This window comes from Petromyzon marinus, chromosome 59, assembly GCF_048934315.1.
Source record: "Petromyzon marinus isolate PM22_M1 ecotype Great Lakes invasive population chromosome 59, UKy_Petmar_22M1.pri1.0, whole genome shotgun sequence".
Lineage (NCBI taxonomy): Eukaryota > Metazoa > Chordata > Hyperoartia > Petromyzontiformes > Petromyzontidae > Petromyzon > Petromyzon marinus.
The window spans coordinates 1,610,198-1,631,966 of NC_133725.1; the positions used below are offsets into that span (position 1 = coordinate 1,610,198).

General features: G+C 53.1%; 1 protein-coding gene across 1 annotated transcript in view; it reads left to right on the forward strand.

Annotated features, from left to right (window-relative positions):
• Positions 1–2,089: 2,089 nt before the first annotated feature.
• Positions 2,090–21,769, forward strand: part of LOC116955302 (contactin-4-like) — a 60,868-nt gene continuing 41,188 nt past the window's right edge. The window contains exons 1-5 of the mRNA XM_076052938.1: positions 2,090–2,219; positions 3,036–3,371; positions 8,463–8,565; positions 15,363–15,544; positions 21,463–21,632. Of these exons, the coding sequence (XP_075909053.1) occupies positions 2,090–2,219; positions 3,036–3,371; positions 8,463–8,565; positions 15,363–15,544; positions 21,463–21,632 (921 nt within the window). The remainder of the gene's footprint in view (positions 2,220–3,035; positions 3,372–8,462; positions 8,566–15,362; positions 15,545–21,462; positions 21,633–21,769) is intronic.

Consider the following 21,769-nt stretch of genomic DNA (forward strand, 5'->3'; position numbering starts at 1 on the left):
GGCTGTGTTGAGTCTATGGGCAGTGTTGAGTCTATGGACTGTGTTGAGTCTATGGGCAGTGTTGAGTCTATGGGCAGTGTTGAGTCTATGGGCAGTGCTGAGTCTATGGGCAGTGTTGAGTCTATGGTGCAGTGTTGAGTCTATGGGCTGTGTTGAGTCTATGGGCAGTGTTGAGTCTATGGGCAGTGCTGAGTCTATGGGCAGTGTTGAGTCTATGGGCAGTGCTGAGTCTATGGATAGTGTTGAGTCTATGGGCAGTGCTCAGTCTATGGGCAGTGCTGAGTCTATGGGCAGTGTTGAGTCTATGGTGCAGTGCTGAGTCTATGGGCAGTGTTGAGTTTATTTCGCACCGTACGTACCGAAACTCTCTCGCGCTCTCTCTGCCAGTGGGAGGCCTCTTCTGCCAGCAGGGGCGTGAGCAGGGACATTCCCAGGGCTGCGCCTGCTTTGCCCGTGCGGCGCAGGGCGGTTTCCCGGTCGTTGCGGAAGTGCGCGGGGGTTAATGAGCTGCTTATTACCGATTGATTTTACCTTTTCGCTCCCAATGAGGGGAAAAGGGGGGGGGGGGGGTGTGAGATGGGAGGAAAGAAATTGAAAATGGAAAAAAAATTGTTTTCATTATTTCTACGACAGCCACGATACCCGCCTCATCAGCCATGGTCTGTCCACTGCTGGATGAAGGAACTGACTCCGCCAAAGCCATCGCCACCTCTCACGATCCGGCGACATGACGATCCGCGTAGAAATTGCCTGCCCAACAATAAAGATCCCCCGAATAGCCTGTAAAAGGCTGTAGGGGCAAGTGCTGTTAGCGAGCACCCACCTATGAAGGCCGGAACGGCACACGAGGGGGTGGGTGGTCAGCACCACGCCAGGCCGCTTTTGTCTCCCCAGTGGCGATGTTTACTACTACACACCGAACCAGGTACTCATTTGAGGCTGAGTCGTCCTAGGGGAGGCCCAGGATCGGTTCAGGTAATCGTCACTGGTGTTGGCCGTGAGTGCGATCTGAACTCGGGTCGCCGGCTTTCGTAGCGCAGCGTAGCGCTAACCGCTACACTTCCGCTCCACACGCACAACAACACACACAACAACAACAACACACACACACAACAACAAAACACACAACAACACACACAACAACAACACACACAACAACAACAACAACAAAACAAACAAAAACAACAACAACACGCACAACAACAACAACAAAACACACACGAGAGATGAATTCATAGCCCCGTCTCGCGCGGAGGAGGCGCGCCTCTCTCTGTCTCGGGGTGGCGTTCCGTCTCCCGGCTGCCGCTCAGCCGTCAAATCCTGACGGCAATCGGCGACCACAGACCGATCGTCACGTTTCATCGATGCGCCGTCGATGGGCCCAGGCGATTTTCTGAATTTCTTTAGGGCCCAAGATGCACCGTCTGAGACGGTGGAACAAAAATGTAGAGGTCGTGACCGTCACGTGACGAGCGCTACTCTCACACCGGCAGGGCGGGTGGGAAAGTGCTGCCCCCTGTGCTCTGCGTGTGCACCAGAGCGCCGCTTGAATAAGAAGAAGGGGATCTCGGAGGTAGCTCTGTCATATCCACTTCCGCGGGCCGTTCTGTGTGCACCAGAGTGTCGCTTGAGTAAGAAGAAGAAGGGGATCTCGGAGGTAGCTCTGTCATGTCCACTTCCACGGGCCGTTCTGTGTGCACCAGAGCGTCGCTTGAATAAGAAGAAGGAGATCTCAGCGGTAGCTCTGTGATATCCGCTTCCGCGAGCCACTTTCCAACACGAAGGGTTTCCACCCCAGTGATTAATTCTCACCCCGGGAAAGTCCGGATCGCCGTCGGGTGGATTATTTTGGCCACGCCGCCTCCATCTCGCCGCCTAATTCCCCCCTCCCAATAAACCTGCCCGCGGGTTTACAGGATGAATACAGGGTAGCGATAATCCTGGGGATGACTGGGGCTTGGCGTACCCCTCGGAGTCGAGTGCAGCGCGCCTACGTAACGTTCCACGGCGCGCTCATTCCCAGCCGCCTCCGTCTCCGCGGCAACCCCGCGCGACGTTTTGCGCCCCGAGCCTACGGCGTGCGCCGCCGATGAGGGCCCGGGGGGGGCGGCGGCCGACGTGGATAACCAATGGGGAGAGGGGAGGGGGGAGCCGGAGCGGGAGGGGGGGGGGAAGCGGAGCCGGTGGCGGGCAGGATCGGCAACTGAACAGCGTGGAGGGTGCGTCTGTTCCGGCAGGGATCCTTCGGCTCGCGACTCTACAATCGGGATGTTTTTAATATATATGTGTGCATAACATTGAAGAGAGAGTCGCCCCGCTGAATGTTTGAATGGTCCGCTTGGCGATAAGAACGGCATCTCGCCAACGCTGTGGCCGTACTTCGTGACGCGAGGCATCTTCCGCGCACGGAGGTTGGTGGGAAATCGCACGCAAGCGGGAAGGAAGGCGGCCAGGACCGACGCCAACAATTGCGGATTAACACGTGGGCCAATAATTGCCCAAGTTCTGTGGTCCTGCATTTGGATGTTCGGCCAGCTCTACTAACGGGGGGTTTATTTTTTATTTCATGTTTTATTGATACTCTTCGGTGGAAACCGGTGAGACACCACACACGTGTGCGAGCAGGGGGGGGGGGGGAGGGGGGAGTATGAATCTCAATCTTTAAAAAGAAAAATTGCCCAAGTTCTGTGCTCCAACATTTGGATGGTCCGGCCAGCTCGATGAGTAAGTTGTTCATCCATGGGGGAGGAAAGCGGAGAGCCCGGATGAAAACCGCACGCCGCGTTTGCGAGGAGGACCAGGAGGAGGACTGAGTTCTGCGGTCCTACATTTGGATGTTTGGGCAAATTTACCAACGAGAGGTATTTTTTTTAAACATCTGGGAGGAAAACTCACACACGTGACCGAGCAGGGCGAGCTACATCCCATTCTTTTTTTAAAAGAGAGAGATTAAAGAAAAAAATAATTTCCCAAGCTCTGCGGTCCTGCGTTTGGATGTTGCCGACCGCGCTTCTCTCGTTCGCGTCGTCTTGCAGAGGTGTCCTACAGCTGGCTGAAGTCCACCGGGCGGAGACGCCGGACGCGCGTCCGTAGCGGCACGGCCGGAAAACGGGAGAGAGAGGGGGCGGCGGCGGCGGCGGCGGCGATGGAAGAGGAGGCGGAGGAGGAGGTGGAGGAAGAGGTGGAGGTGCTATCGGACGGCCGGCGGTTCGTGTCCCAGCTGACGGGCAACCTGTACATCACGCGGGTGGAGGGCACGGACGCGGGGCGCTACTCCTGCGTGGTGCGCAGCAAGGCGCGGGGAGAACACGGAGCCGGGGTGGACCGCGTCGAGCGGAGCCCACCCACACCGCTCCTGCTGCGGCCCGGCGGTGAGCGGACAAAGCCGCCGTCACCGCCGACACCACCGCCACCACTGCCACTACCATCGCCACTGCCATCGCCACCATCACTGCCACCACCGCCACCGCCACCACCACCGACACCACCGCCACCACCACTGCCACTACCATCGCCACCGCCACCACCACCACCACCGCCACCACCGCCGCCACCACCGCCACCACTGCCAATACCATCACCACTACCATCGCCACCGCCACCACCGCCGCCATCACCACCACTGCCACCACTGCCACTACCATCACCACCAACACCACCATTCGTAGCCAACCGTGCTAATTGGAGGTGCAGTGTTGAGTAAATGGGCAGTCTTGAGTTTACGGGCAGTGTTGAGTCTATGGGCAGTGTTGAGTCTATGGGTAGTGTTAGTCTATGGGTAGTGTTGAGTCTATGGGTAGTGTTAGTCTATGGGTAGTGTTGAGTCTATGGGTAGTGTTGAGTCTATGGGTAGTGTTGAGCCTATGGGTAGTGCTGAGTCTATGGGCAGTGTTGATTCTATGGGCAGTGTTGAGTCTATAGGCAGTGTTGAGTCTATGGGCAGTGATGAGTTTATGGGCAGTGTTGAATCTATGGGTAGTGTTGAGTCTATGGGTATGTGCTGAGTCTGTTGGCAGTGTTGAGTCTATGGGCAGTGTTGAGTCTATGGGCAGTGTTGAGTCTATGGGTAGTGTTACTCTATGGGTAGTGTTGAGTCTATGGGTAGTGTTGAGTCTATGGGTAGTGTTGAGTCTATGGGTAGTGTTGAGTCTATGAGTAGTGTTGAGTCTATGGGTAGTGTTGAGTGTATGGGCAGTGTTGAGTCTATGGGTAGTGTTGAGTGTATGGGCAGTGTTGAGTCTACGGGTAGTGTTGATTCTATGGGCAGTGTTGAGTCTATGGGCAGTGTTGAGTCTATGGGCAGTGTTGAGTCTATGGGTAGTGCTGAGTCTGTTGGCAGTGTTGAGTCTATGGGCAGTGTTGAGTCTATGGGCAGTGTTGAGTCTATGGGTAGTGTTAGTCTATGGGCAGTGTTGAGTCTATGGGTAGTGTTGAGTCTATGGGCAGTGTTGAGTCTATGGGTAGTGTTAGTCTATGGGTAGTGTTGAGTCTATGGGTAGTGTTGAGTCTATGGGTAGTGTTGAGTCTTTGGGCAGTGTTGAGTCTATGGGTAGTGTTGAGTCTATGGGTAGTGTTGAATCTATGGGTAGTGTTGAGTGTATGGGCAGTGTTGAGTCTATGGGTAGTGTTGATTCTATGGGCAGTGTTGAGTCTATGGGCAGTGTTGAGTCTATGGGCAGTGTTGAGTCTATGGGTAGTGTTGAGTCTATGGGTAGTGCTGAGTCTGTTGGCAGTGTTGAGTCTATGGGCAGTGTTGAGTCTATGGGCAGTGTTGAGTCTATGGGTAGTGTTAGTCTATGGGCAGTGTTGAGTCTATGGGTAGTGTTGAGTCTATGGGCAGTGTTGAGTCTATGGGTAGTGTTAGTCTATGGGTAGTGTTGAGTCTATGGGTAGTGTTGAGTCTATGGGTAGTGTTGAGTCTTTGGGCAGTGTTGAGTCTATGGGTAGTGTTGAGTCTATGGGTAGTGTTGAGTCTATGGGTAGTGTTGAGTCTATGGGTAGTGTTGAGTCTATGGGTAGTGTTGAGTCTATGGGTAGTGTTGAGTCTATGAGTAGTGTTGAGTCTATGGGTAGTGTTGAGTGTATGGGCAGTGTTGAGTCTATGGGTAGTGTTGAGTGTATGGGCAGTGTTGAGTCTATGGGTAGTGTTGATTCTATGGGCAGTGTTGAGTCTATGGGCAGTGTTGAGTCTATGGGCAGTGTTGAGTCTATGGGTAGTGCTGAGTCTGTTGGCAGTGTTGAGTCTATGGGCAGTGTTGAGTCTATGGGCAGTGTTGAGTCTATGGGTAGTGTTAGTCTATGGGCAGTGTTGAGTCTATGGGTAGTGTTGAGTCTATGGGCAGTGTTGAGTCTATGGGTAGTGTTAGTCTATGGGTAGTGTTGAGTCTATGGGTAGTGTTGAGTCTATGGGTAGTGCTGAGTCTGTTGGCAGTGTTGAGTCTATGGGCAGTGTTGAGTCTATGGGCAGTGTTGAGTCTATGGGTAGTGTTAGTCTATGGGCAGTGTTGAGTCTATGGGTAGTGTTGAGTCTATGGGCAGTGTTGAGTCTATGGGTAGTGTTAGTCTATGGGTAGTGTTGAGTCTATGGGTAGTGTTGAGTCTATGGGTAGTGTTGAGTCTTTGGGCAGTGTTGAGTCTATGGGTAGTGTTGAGTCTATGGGTAGTGTTGAGTCTATGGGTAGTGTTGAGTCTATGGGCAGTGTTGAGTGTATGGGCAGTAAACTTGATGAGGTGCTTTCGTGACTGCAGGAATTACTCTTTGTTTTTTTCGGTAAAGTCACATAGAATAAATAATGAAAATAAAATTACATTATAGCATACGCCGTTTCGATTGCAACACAAGCAATCATCATGTACAGAAGAGCTAAATTTAAGAGAGAGAGGAAACACATAACCGCTGATATATATACAGACCTTAAGTAGAGGGAATTAACACAGACACACCAGGGGAGACAGAGATAGACGGAGCACACTAAATCAAGCAGCGTTTAGCAAAATTTGGAAACTATATAAAGCAACACAGACAGTCGGTTAAAACACAATTAACGCATGGTCTGGTTGATTACGCTATTTCAAAGATTGCTAAATTGTAAGTTAAGTGTGAAATTTAGAGTGTATGGGCAGTGTTGAGTCTATGGGTAGTTCATATTCTTAGCTCTTTCGGTAAAGTCTCTTGACTTTACCGATAGAGCTAAGAATATGAATTACTGCAGTCACGAAAGCTTTAAATCAAAATCTATGGGTAGTGTTGAGTCTATGGGTAGTGTTGAGTCTATGGGTAGTGTTAGTCTATGTGTAGTGTTGAGTCTATGGGTAGTGTTGAGTCTATGGGCAATGTTAGTCTATGGGTAGTGTTGAGTCTATGGGCAGTGTTGATTCTATGGGTAGTGTTGAGTCTATGGGCAGTGTTGAGTCTATGGGTAGTGTTGAGTCTATGGGTAGTGTTGAGTCTATGGGCAGTGTTGAGTCTATGGGTAGTGTTGAGTCTATGGGCAGTGTTGAGTCTATGGGCAATGTTGAGTCTATGGGTAGTGTTGAGTCTATGGGCAGTGTTGAGTCTATGGGCAGTGTTGAGTCTATGGGTAGTGTTGAGTCTATGGGCAGTGTTGGGTCTATGTGTAGTGTTGAGTCTATGGGCAGTGTTGAGTCTATGGGTAGTGTTAGTCCATAGGCAGTGTGTATCTATGTTGAACTTCTTTCACACCGTACGTAGCATAACTGTGCTAATCAGCAAGGACAGCAAACTAAACAGAAAAAGCAGTTTCAAAGAAACGAGTTTTCAATATAGATTTAAGAGTGCATCACAGCTCCCAGTGGCTTCCTAATATCGGAAGGGAAGAGCGTTCCAGACGGCCGCAGAAGCGCATCTGAAAGCGCCGCGCGACGATGCCCTGACAGCCAGCAGCCAAAAGCACCCCCCCCCCCCTGCCGCTTCTGCTGCGAGAATGACCCCCAGAGTTTGCGTGGTGATGGTTTATGTCCCTTGAAGAGGTCAGCGAGGAGGTTTTGTGGTTCGCTCTTGTAGCGAGCACTGTGTGTGTGTGTAATGAGTCGTGAGCTACGGATCACAGCGGCCCTGTCGTACTGTGGTGGCTTGGAGATGTTAACTACCTCGCCTGGTGTACAGGAGGTCGTAGGTTCGATCCATACCCTGACGCCTGCTGCTGTATATTTGTAGTTTGCGTGTCTCTCTCTCTCATCATCATCACGGTGGCTTGGAGATGTTAACTACCTCGCCTGGTGTACAGGAGGTCATGGGTTCGATCCCGACCCTGACGCCTGCTGCTGTATATTTGGAGTTTGTCTCTCTCTCTCTCATCATCATCACGGTGGCTAGGAGATGTTAACTACCTCACCTGGTATACAGGAGGTCGTGGGTTCCATCCATACCCTGACGCCTGCTGCTGCTGTATATTTGGAGTTCGCGTGTCTCTCTCCCCGTGGTCGCGTGGATTTTTCTCCCGGGCCCTCCGGTTTTTCCCTCACACATTTCGCATCAACATCACGCGTCCAGAGTATTTGTCCGCCGCTGTAAATGTCCAAATGTTAAGCCACTTCATTGGGCTATCAAATCTGTGATGGCCAGGTCGCTGAGTTGGGCCTTACTTGCAAAAAATTAAGATAGATACATTTCGATTTAAAGCTTTCGTGACTGCAGGGATTCATATTCTTGGTTCTTTCGGTAAAGTCATGTCGAAGGGAAAGAATAAAATAATAAAAATAACACATAATAAAAAATATACATATTTTTTTGTTTTTTTTTTTATAATAATAGAACATAATAAAAACATACATGCATTTTATTATGTTTCATTTTGTTATTTCATAACAATAAAAGTAAAGTCACGTAGAAGGGAAATAATAAAGTAATGCAAATAAAACATAGTAAAAGAAAAAATATATAGTTATTTTTTATTATTTCATTATTTACCTTCTACGTGACTTTACCGAAAGAGCCAATAATATAAAGGTAGCTACATCGTAAAATAGTAAAAGACGTGAGAATTCGATTTCTCGTTGACCGCGTCAGGTGGTGGAGGGCTCTCAAGGAGGGCACGTGGCTCGTCAGCTGATTACGGGACGGTGACCTGAACCCAACCATCTAAACATTGACTCGGGGAATCTGCCACGTGTCAAGTTGTTATTGTTGACGTTGTGCTGTTGAATTTGGTGTTATTATTGTTGCCATTGTTAATTGGAGTTGCTATTTTTGTTTCGTCGTCATTTGCTGCTGTTATTGTTATTGGGATTGTTGTTGTTGACATTGTTAGTGCGTTTAGTTATCGTTTTTGTTTTTAGCGTTCGTTTGCTGTCATTGTTATTATTCTTTTCCATCATCGGTCGTTTTGTATTGTTTTTGTTGGCGTTGTTATTGCTATGCTTGTTATTATTTTGTTTCTTAGTATTGTTTAGGTTGTCATTGTTGTTGATTTTGTTATTGTTGTTGTTGTTGGGTTGTTCAGGAGTTATGGGGGCGTACGAACCACGGATTGAAGCCACGTTCCCTTCCAAGATCATCGCCGTTCAGGGACACAACCTCAAGCTCGAATGCTTTGCTCTTGGAAAGTAAGTCACTGAAATTCACACCACCATCACCACCACCATCACCAACACCATCACCAACACCATCACCAACACCATCACCAACACCTTCACCACCATCACCAACACCATCACCAACACCTTCATCAACATCACCAACACCATCACCAAACACCTCCACCAACACCATCACCAACACCTTCACCACCATCACAAACACCATCACCAAACACCTTCACCAACACCATCACCATCACCAATACCATCACCAACACCTTCACCACCACCAACACCATCACCAACACCAGCACCATCACCAACACCATCACCAACACCATCACCAACAACATCACCAACACCATCACCATCACCAACACCATCACGAACACCATCACCAACACCATCACCAACACCTTCACCAACACCATCACCAACACCATCACCAACACCATCACCATCACCAACACCATCACCAACACCATCACCACCAACACCTTCACCACCATCACCAACACCATCACCAACACCATCACCAACACCATCACCAACACCAACACCATCACCAACACCAACACCATCACCAACACCATAACCATCACCAACACCATCACCATCACCAACACCATCACCAATACCATCACCATCACCAATACCATCACCAACACCATCACCAACACCATCACCAACACCAACACCACCACCATCACCAAAACCATCACCAACACCATCACCAACACCACCAACAACACCATCACCAACATCATCACCAACACCATCACCAACACCATCACCACCACCAACACCATCACCATCACCAACAGCATCACCAACACCAACACAAACACCATCACCAACACCATCACCAACACCATCACCAACACCATCACCAACACCAACACCATCACCAACACCATCACCAACACCATCACCAACACCATCACCAACATCATCACCATCACCAACACCATCACCAACACCATCACCAACACCATCACCAACACCATCACCATCACCAACACCATCACCAACACCATCACCAACACCATCACCAACACCAGCACCATCACCAACACCATCACCAACACCAACACCATCACCAACACCATCACCAACACCATCACCATCACCAACACCATCACCACCACCAACACCATCACCAACACCATCACCATCACCAACACCATCACCAACACCATCACCATCACCAACACCATCACCAACACCATCACCAACACCATCACCAACACCATCACCAACACCATCACCACCATCACCAACACCTTCACCACCATCACCAACACCATCACCAACACCATCACCATCACCAACACCATCACCAACACCATCACCAACACCAACACCATCACCAACACCATCACCAACACCATAACCATCACCAACACCATCACCAACACCATCACCATCACCAATACCATCACCATCACCAATACCATCACCATCACCAACACCATCACCAACACCATCACCAACACCACCACCAACACCATCACCAAAACCATCACCAACACCATCACCAACACCACCACCAACACCATCACCAACATCATCACCAACACCATCACCAACACCATCACCACCACCAACACCATCACCATCACCAACACCATCACCAACACCAACACAAACACCATCACCAACACCATCACCAACACCAACACTAACACCATCACCAACACCATCACCAACACCATCACCATCACCAACACCATCACCATCACCAACACCATCACCAACACCAACACCATCACCAACACCATCACCATCACCAACACCACCACCAACACCATCACCAACACCATCACCAACACCACCACCATCACCAACACCATCACCAACACCATCACCAACACCAACACCATCACCAACACCATCACCAACATCATCACCATCACCAACACCATCACCATCACCAACATCATCACCATCACCAACACCATCACCAACACCATCACCAACACCAACACCATCACCAACATCATCACCATTAACAACACCACCACCAACACCATCACCAACACCATCAGCAACAGCACCACCAACACCATCACCAACACCATCACCATCACCAACACCATCACCAACACCATCATAATCACCAACATCATCACCAACACCATCACCATCACCAACACCATCACCAACACCATCACCAACACCAACACCATCACCAACACCATCACCACCACCAACACCATCACCATCACTAACACCACCACCAACACCATCACCAACACCATCACCAACACCAACACCATCACCAACACCATCACCACCACCATAACCATCACCATCACCAACACCATAACCATCACCATCACCAACACCTTCACCACCATCATCAACACCATCACCAACACCATCACCAACACCATCACCACCACCATCACCAACACCATCACCAACACCAACACCATCACCAACACCATCACCAACACCATCACCAACGCCGTCACCACCACCCTAATCACCAACACCATCACCAACACCATCACCAACACCATCACCAACACCAACACCATCACCAACACCATCACGAACACCATCACCAACACCATAACCATCACCATCACCAACACCATCACCAACACCTTCACCACCATCACCAACACCATCACCACCATCACCAACACCATCACCAACACCATCACCACCACCAACACCATCACCATCACCAACACCATCACCAACACAAACACCATCACCAACACCATCACCAACACCATCACCAACACCATCACCAACACCAACACCATCACCAACACCATCACCAACACCATCACCAACACCATCACCAACATCATCACCATCACCAACACCATCACCAACACCATCACCATCACCAACACCAACACCATCACCAACACCATCACCATCACCAACACCATCACCAACACCAACACCATCACCAACACCATCACCAACACCAGCACCATCACCAACACCATCACCAACACCAACACCATCACCAACACCATCACCAACACCATCACCAACACCATCACCACCACCAACACCATCACCATCACCAACACCATCACCAACACCATCACCATCACCAACACCATCACCAACACCAACAGCATCACCAACACCATCACCAACACCATCACCAACACCATCATCACCATCACCAACACCTTCACCACCATCACCAACACCAACACCATCACCAACACCATCACCAACACCATCACCATCACCAACACCATCACCAACACCATCACCAACACCAACACCATCACCAACACCATCACCAACACCATAACCATCACCAACACCATCACCAACACCATCACCATCACCAATACCATCACCATCACCAATACCATCACCATCACCAACACCATCACCAACACCATCACCATCACCAACACCACCACCAACACCATCACCAAAACCATCACCAACACCATCACCAACACCACCACCAACACCATCACCAACATCATCACCAACACCATCACCAACACCATCACCACCACCAACACCATCACCATCACCAACACCATCACCAACACCAACACAAACACCATCACCAACACCATCACCATCACCAACACCATCACCAACACCATCACCAACACCAACACTAACACCATCACCAACACCATCACCAACACCATCACCATCACCAACACCATCACCATCACCAACACCATCACCAACACCATCACCAACACCAACACCATCACCAACACCATCACCAACACCAACACCACCAACACCATCACCAACACCATCACCAACACCACCACCATCACCAACACCATCACCAACACCATCACCAACACCAACACCATCACCAACACCATCACCAACATCATCACCATCACCAACACCATCACCATCACCATCACCAACATCATCACCATCACCAACACCATCACCAACACCATCACCAACACCAACACCATCACCAACATCATCACCATCACCAACACCACCACCAACACCATCACCAACACCATCAGGAACAGCACCACCAACACCATCACCAACACCAACACCATCACCAACACCATCACCAACACCATCACCAACACCATCACCAACACCATCATAATCACCAACATCATCACCAACACCATCACCATCACCAACACCATCACCAACACCATCACCAACACCAACACCATCACTAACACCATCACCAACACCAACACCATCACCACCACCATCACCAACACTATCACCAACACCATCACCAACACCAACACCATCACCAACACCATCACCAACACCAACACCATCACCAACACCAACACCATCACAAACACCATCACCAACACCAACACCATCACCAACACCATCACCAACACCATCACCAACACCATCACCAACACCATCACCAACACCATCACCATCACCAACACCATCACCAACACCATCACCAACACCAACACCATCACCAACACCACCACCAACACCACCACCAACACCATCACCATCACCAACACCATCACCAACACCATCACCAACACCACCACCAACACCATCAACAACACCATCACCAACACCATCACCAACACCATCACCAACACCAACACCATCACCAACACCAACACCATCACCAACACCATCACCAACACCATCACCAACACCATAACCATCACCAACACCATCACCATCACCAACACCATAACCATCACCATCACCAACACCTTCACCACCATCACCAACACCATCACCAACACCATCACCATCACCAACACCATCACCACCACCATCACCAACACCATCACCAACACCAACACCATCACCAACACCATCACCAACGCCGTCACCACCACCCTAATCACCAACACCATCACCAACAACATCACCAACACCATCACCAACACCAACACCATCACCAACACCATCACCAACACCATCACCAACACCATAACCATCACCATCACCAACACCATCACCAACACCTTCACCACCATCACCAACACCATCACCACCATCACCAACACCATCACCAACACCATCACCAACACCATCACCACCACCATCACCACCACCATCACCAACACCATCACCAACACCAACACCATCACCAACGCCGTCACCACCACCCTAATCACCAACACCATCACCAACACCATCACCAACACCATCACCAACACCAACACCATCACCAACACCATCACCAACACCATAACCAGCACCATCACCAACACCATCACCAACACCTTCACCACCATCACCAACACCATCACCACCATCACCAACACCATCACCAACACCATCACCAACACCATCACCATCACCAAAACCAACGCCGTCACCACCACCTTCATCACCAACACCATCACCAACACCATCACCAACACCATCACCAACACCATAACCATCACCATCACCAACACCATCACCAACACCTTCACCACCATCACCAACACCATCACTAACACCATCACCACCACCTTCACCACCATCACCACCACCATCATCAACGCCATTACCAACACCATCACCACCATCACCAACACCATCACCAAACACCATCACCACCATCACCATCACCACGACCATCACCACCATTATCCCCATCACCAACACCATCACCACCACCTTCACCACCATCACCACCATCACCACCATCATCACCACCACCATCATCACCATCTTCACTGTCATCATCAGGATCCATGGTCAATACACTGCTGAATGAATCATCCTCCCCAATGTGACATCTACTATCGCCACCTCTCGCTATCCACGTGACTCTATTGACCGTGCGTGACCTCTTGACCCCTGCGAACTCCACCCCCCCACCCACCCAAAGACAAAGATCCCCCGTGTAGCCTTACCAGATCATTGGGGCAAGTGCTCTTAGCGAGTAGCAGCAAGTGGCGGTTTACTACGCACCGCATCAGGCGCTCATTTGAGGCCGAGTCGACCTAGGGGTTAGTCTATGGGTAGTGTTGAGTCTATAGGCAGTGTTGAGTCTATGGGCAGTGTTGAGTCTACGGGTAGTGTTGAGTCTATGGGTAGTGTTGAGTCTATGTGTAGTGTTGAGTCTATGGGAAGTGTTAGTCTATGGGCAGTGTTGAGTCTATGGGTAGCGTTGAGTCTATGGGCAGTGTTGAGTCTATTGGCAGTGTTGAGTCTATGGGCAGTGTTAGTCTATGGGCAGTGTTGAGTCTATGGGCAGTGATGAGTCTATGTGTAGTGTTGAGTCTATGGGCAGTGTTGAGTCTATGGGTAGTGTTGAGTCTATGGGCGGTGTTGAGTCTATGGGCAGTGTTGAGTCTACATGTAGTGTTGAGTCTATGGGCAGTGTTGAGTCTATGGGCAGTGTTGAGTTTATGGGCAGTGTTGAGTCTATGGGCAGTGTTGAGTCTATGGGCAGTGTTGATTCTATGGGTAGTGTTGAGTCTATGGGCAGTGTTAGTCTATGGGTAGTGTTGAGTCTATGTGTAGTGTTGAGTCTATGGGCAGTGTAGAGTCTATGGGAAGTGTTGAGTCTATGGGCAGTGTTGAGTCTATGGGCAGTGTTGAGTCTATGGGCAGTGTTGAGTCTATGGGCAGTGTTGAGTCTATGGGAAGTGTTGAGTCTATGGGCAGTGTTGAGTCTATGGGCAGTGTTGAGTCTATGGGTAGTGTTGAGTCTATGGGAAGTGTTGAGTCTATGGGCAGTGTAGAGTCTATGGGCAGTGTTGAGTCTATGGGCAGTGTAGAGTCTATGGGCAGTATGTAGTGAGCGGGCCAATCGCACCCGGGGGGGGGGGGGGGGGTAGGGGGCGAGGAGTCGCCGGGTTTGCTAACTGCTGCACCACCGCTCCCCACCGCTCCACCACCGTGACCAGCCCCGTGCCGCGGCTGTCGTGGTCCCGAGCCGGCGGAGAGCTGCCGCCCTCGGCGCGGCTGTCCGAGTCGGGCTCCCTGCTGGAGATCCGCGAGGTGCGCGAGTCGGACGGAGGCACCTACACGTGCTCGGCACGCAACGCCGCAGGGGGCAACGCGGCAAACGGCACCGTAACGGTGCGCGGTGCGTCACCACCGCAGGCTACCGCCACCACCACCACTACCGCAACCACCACTACCGCCACCACCACCACTACCGCAACCACCACTACCACCACCACCACCACTACCGCAACCACCACTACCGCTACCGCAACCACCACTACCGCTACCACCACTACCGCTACCACCACTACCGCTACCGCAACCACCACTACCGCAACCACCACTACCGCAACCACCACTACCGCTACCGCAACCACCACTACCGTTACCACCACTACCGCTACCGCAACCACCACTACCGCAACCACCACTACCGCAACCACCACTACCGCTACCGCAACCACCACTACCGCTACCACCACTACCGCTACCGCAACCACCACTACCGCCACCACCACTACTACCGCGACCACTACCGCAACCACCACTACCGTTACCGCCACCGCCACTACCGCTACCGCCACCGCCACCACCACTACTACCACCACCACTACCGCAACCACCACTACCGTTACCGCAACCACCACTACCGCTACCGCCACCACCACTACTACCGCGACCACTACCGCAACCACCACTACCGCTACCGCCACCACCACTACTACCGTGACCGCCACAACTGCAACCACCACTACTGCCACCACCACTACCGCCACCACCACCACCACTACTACCGCAACTGCCACAACCACCACTACCGCCACCACCACCACTACCGCCACCACCACTACTGCCACCACCAACACCACTACCGCCACCACCACCACCACTACTACCGCGACCACCACTACCGCAACCACCACTACCGCCACCACCACCACTACCGCCACCACCACTGCTGCCACCACCAACACCACTACCGCCACCACCACTACTACCGCAACCACCACTACCGCCACCACCACCACTACTGCCACCACTACCGCCACCACTACCGCCACCACTACCGCCACCACTACCGCCACTACCACTACCACCGCCACCACCACCACTACCGCCACTACCACCACCACCACCGCCACCACTACCGCCACTACCACCACCACCACCACCGCCGCCTCTACCACCACCGCCACCACTACCACCGCCACCACCACAATCTCCACTACCATCACCCACCCGCTATCACCCCCCCACCCGTCATCCCCCTCCTCACCCCCCTCAACTCGTCCTTCCTATCCACCCCTTTCTCCTCCACCTTCTCCTTCTCCCTACAGCGGAGTTTTTCAATAACTTTCGCCGATAAGACATCGCCACTGTGAGGGCCAAGACACCATTGAAACCATTGGGGCTCTGACAGCAGTTCCACGACGATGGTGGTGATGGTGGTGATGATGGTGGTGATGGTGGTGATGGTGGTGATGGTGGTGGTGATGATGGTGGTGGTGGTGATGGTGGTGGTGATGGTGGTGGTGATGGTGGTGGTGATGGTGGTGGTGATGGTGGTGATGGTGGTGATGGTGGTGGTGATGATGGTGGTGGTGATGGTGGTGGTTGTGATGGTGGTGATGGTGGTGATGGTGGTGGTGATGATGGTGGTGATGGTGATGGTGGTGGTGGTGATGGTGTTGGTGATGGTGATGGTGGTGGTGATGGTGGTGATGGTGGTAATGATGGTGGTGATGGTGGTGGTGATGGTGGTGATGGTGGTGATTGTGGTGATGGTGATGATGAGGCACCCGGAGCCGCAAGTGGCCCGCTGGCCTTGTAATGGAGAACACTGCCCCAGGCCCATCGTGAACCCGGCTAGAGGCCTCCCCAGGGCCATCGTGAACCCGGCTAGAGGCCTCCCCAGGGCCATCGTGAACCCGGCTAGAGGCCACCCCAGGGCCATCGTGAACCCGGCTAGAGGCCTCCCCAGGGCCATCGTGAACCCGGCTAGAGGCCTCCCCAGGGCCATCGTGAACCCGGCTAGAGGCCACCCCAGGACCATCGTGAACCCGGCTAGAGGCCTCCCCAGGGCCATCGTCAACCCGACTAGAGGCCACCCCAGGCCCATCGTGAACCCGGCTAGAGGCCTCCCCAGGGCCATCGTGAACCCGGCTAGAGGCCACACCCACGGCCATCGTGAACCCGGCTAGAGGCCACCCCAGGGCCATCGTGAACCCGGCTAGAGGCCACCCCAGGGCCATCGTGAACCCGAAGTAACAGGTCCAATCCACGGCCATCGCGCGACGCTTTTCCCATTTGCGAATTCTCAGCGATGCGTCCGTCGCACTCTGCGGCCCAGCCATCCGCGCGTGTCCGTTCAGCGAGCGGCGAGCAAATTAATTTCATTTCAACCCCCGCCCAGCCGCGCACCCCACCGCCTCCCATCCCCGTGCCCCCCCCCCCTGCCCCCCCCCCCACTGCCCCCCCCCCACCCATCCATTAAACGGCACGAACGCGATACGGCTCGAGCCACGCATCTGCTCGTTAAGTAACGCCGCAGATTTAATTGCCACTAATTAAAGCCCTCGATCGTCCGAGCATTTCGCCACGGGCAATTGCGCCTGGTTCGTTGGGGGAGGGAGGGAGGGAGGGAGGGAGGGAGGGAGGGAGGGAGGGAGGGAGGGAGGGAGGGAGGGAGGGAGGGAGGGAGGGAGGGAGGGAGGGAGGGAGGGAGGGGGTTGGAGTGTGTGGGTTAAATAATGAGCACAGTCTGAGATTTGCAGAAATCTCTCTCACTCACTCCATCTCTAAATTTGGTGAATTAATGAAAAGCTAATGGAGTGTGGGAGTTGCACTGCATCAAGAGTGGAGGGTTCCTCGGAAGAGGGGAAAATTGTGGGGCTGGCGAGTGGGGGGTTGAAGTGGGGGGTTGAAGTGGGGGGGGGTGGAAGTGGGAGGTAGCAAGTGGGGGGGTTGAAGTGGGGGGTTGAAGTGGGGGGTTGTAGTGGGGGGGTTGAAGTGGGGGGTTGTAGTGGGGGGTTGAAGTGGGGGGTTGTAGTGGGGGGGTTGAAGTGGGGGGTTGAAGTGGGGGGTTGAAGTGGGAGGTTGTAGTGGGGGGTTGTAGGGGGGGATTGAAGTGGGGGGTTGAAGTGGGGGGTTGAAGTGGGGGGTTGAAGTGGGGGTTGAAGTGGGGGGTTGAAGTGGGGGGTAGTAAGTGGGGGGGTTGAATTGGGGGAGTTGAAGTGGGGGGGTTGAAGTGGGGGGGTTGAAGTGGGGGGTTGAAGTGAGGGGTTGAAGTGGGGGGGTTGAAGTGGGGGGTTGAAGTGGGGGGTTGAAGTGGGGGGTTGAAGTGGGGGATTGTAGTGGGGAGGTTGTAGTGGGGGGTTGTAGTGGGGGGGTTGAAGTGGGGGGGTTGAAGTGGGGAGTTGTAGTGGGGAGTTGTAGTGGGAGGTTGAATTGGGGGGTTGTAGTGGGGGGTTGTAGTGGGGGGTTGAAGTGGGGGGTTGAAGTGGGGGGTTGAAGTGGGGGGGTTGAAGTGGGGGGGTTGAAGTGGGGGGTTGAAGTGGGGGGTTGAAGTGGGGGGTTGTAGTGGGGGGGTTGAAGTGGGGGGTTGTAGTGGGGGGTTGAAGTGGGGGGTTGTAATGGGGGGGTTGAAGTGGGGGGTTGAAGTGGGATGTTGTAGTGGGGGGTTGAAGTGGGGGGTTGAAGTGGGGGGTTGAAGTGGGGGGTTGAAGTGGGGGGGTAGTAAGTGGGGGGTTGAATTGGGGGAGTTGAAGTGGGGGGGTTGAAGTGGGGGGATGTAATTGGGGGGTTGAAGTGGGGGGTTGAAGTGGGGGGGTTGAAGTGGGGGGTTGAAGTGGGGGGGTTGAAGTGGGGGGTTGAAGTGGGGGGGTTGAAGTGGGGGGTTGAAGTGGGGGGTTGAAGTGGGGGGTTGTAGTGGGGGGTTGTAGTGGGGGGTTGAAGTGGGGGGTAGAAAGTGGGGGGTTGAAGTGGGGGGTAGTAAGTGGGGGGTTGAAGTGGGGGGTAGTGAGTGTGGGGTTGAAGTGGGGGGTTGAAGTGGGGGGTAGTAAGTGGGGGGTTGAAGTGGGGGGTTGAAGTGGGGGGTTGAAGTGGGGGGTTGAAGTGGGGGGTAGCAAGTGTGGGGTTGAAGTGGGGGGTTGAAGTGGGGGGTTGAAGTGGGGGGGTTGAATTGGGGGGTTGAAGTGGGGGGTTGAAGTGGGGGGTTGTAGTGGGGGGGTTGAAGTGGGGGGGTTGAAGTGGGGGGTTGTAGTGGGGGGTTGTAGTGGGGGTTGTAGTGGGGGGGTTGTAGTGGGGGGTTGTAGTGGGGGGTTCTAACTCGTGAAGCTCTCAGACTGGTGCCGAGGCACCGACTGTCTCGGCGCCCCTGTGCCTGCCGCGCCACGTCCGACGTTTCGGCTCCGTGGGGCATGGCCAGTGACTTGAGAGGCAGCGTGGGGAGAGGAGAGAGAGAGAGACACGCGCTTGAGAAGTGACACCCGGTAGGAGAGATGGGACGACGGTTCTGTATGGGATGAGACTGGGGTTCTGTATGGGATGGGACGAGAGTTCTGTATGGGATGAGACGAGAGTTCTGTATGGGATGAGGGTTCTGTATGGGATGAGGGTTCTGTATGGGACGAGGGTTTTGTATGGGATGAGGGTTCTGTATGGGATGAGACGAGAGTTCTGTATGGTATGGGACGAGGGTTCTGTATGGGATGAGACTGAGGTTCTGTATGGGATGAGGGTTCTGTATGGGATGAGGGTTTTGTGTGGGACGAGACGAGAGTTCTGTATGGGACGAGAGTTCTATATGGTATGAGACGAGGGTTCTGTATGGGACGAGGGTTCTGTATGGGACGAGGGTTCTGTATGGGACGAGGGTTCTGTATGGGATGAGACGAGAGTTCTGTATGGGATGAGGGTTCTGTATGGGATGAGGGTTCTGTATGGGACGAGGGTTCCGTATGGGATGAGACGAGAGTTCTGTATGGGACGAGGGTTCTGTATGGGATGAGGGTTCTGTATGGGATGAGGGTTCTGTATGGGATGAGGGTTTTGTGTGGGACGAGACGGGAGTTCTGTATGGGACGAGAGTTCTGTATGGTATGAGACGAGGGTTCTGTATGGGACGAGGGTTCTGTATGGGACGAGGGTTCTGTATGGGACGAGGGTTCTGTATGGGATGAGACGAGAGTTCTGTATGGGATGAGGGTTCTGTATGGGATGAGGGTTCTGTATGGGACGAGGGTTCCGTATGGGATGAGACGAGAGTTCTGTATGGGACGAGGGTTCTGTATGGGATGAGGGTTCTGTATGGGACGAGGGTTCTGTATGGGACGAGATGAGAGTTCTGTATGGGACAAGGGTTCTGTATGGGATGAGGGTTCTGTATGGGACGAGGGTTCTGTATGGGATGAGACGAGGGTTCTGTATGGGACGAGGGTTCTGTATGGGATGAGACGAGGGTTCTGTGTGGGACGAGGGTTCTGTATGGGACGAGGGTTCTGTATGGGACGAGGGTTCTGTATGGGACGAGGGTTCTGTATGGGACGAGGGTTCTGTATGGGACGAGGGTTCTGTGTGGGACGAGGGTTCTGTATGGGACGAGGGTTCTGTATGGGATGAGACGAGGGTTCTGTATGGGACGAGGGTTCTGTATGGGACGAGGGTTCTGTATGGGACGAGGGTTCTGTGTGGGACGAGGGTTCTGTATGGGACGAGGGTTCTGTATGGGATGAGACGAGGGTTCTGTATGGGACGAGGGTTCTGTGTGGGACGAGGGTTCTGTGTGGGACGAGGGTTCTGTATGGGACGAGGGTTGTGTATGGGACGAGGGTTCTGTATGGGATGAGACGAGGGTTCTGTATGGGACGAGGGTTCTGTATGGGATGAGACGAGGGTTCTGTATGGGACGAGGGTTCTGTATGGGACGAGGGTTCTGTATGGGACGAGGGTTCTGTGTGGGACGAGGGTTGTGTATGGGACGAGGGTTCTGTATGGGACGAGGGTTCTGTATGGGACGAGGGTTCTGTGTGGAGCTGCCCTGTTGCTGCCCCTCTGCAGCTGCCCCACGCTGGCTGCTGCCCCTACGCGACGCCGAGCTCGGAGTCCACGAGGCGCTGCGCTGGCCCTGCCGCGCCTCCGGCTCCCCGGCTCCATCCTACGCCTGGCTCAAGAACGGCTCCCCCCTCGCCACCACCAGCAGCAGCAGCACCACCAGCAGCAGCGCGCACGTGAGTCAGCCTCCACCCGCTCTCCCCCAGCCCTTCCACCCTCTAGCCCTCCTCTTTCCCTCCCTCCTCATCTCCCTCCTCCTCCCCCTCGCCTTCCTCCCCTGCCCCGAACCCTCCTCCTTGTCCCCGCCCCGTTC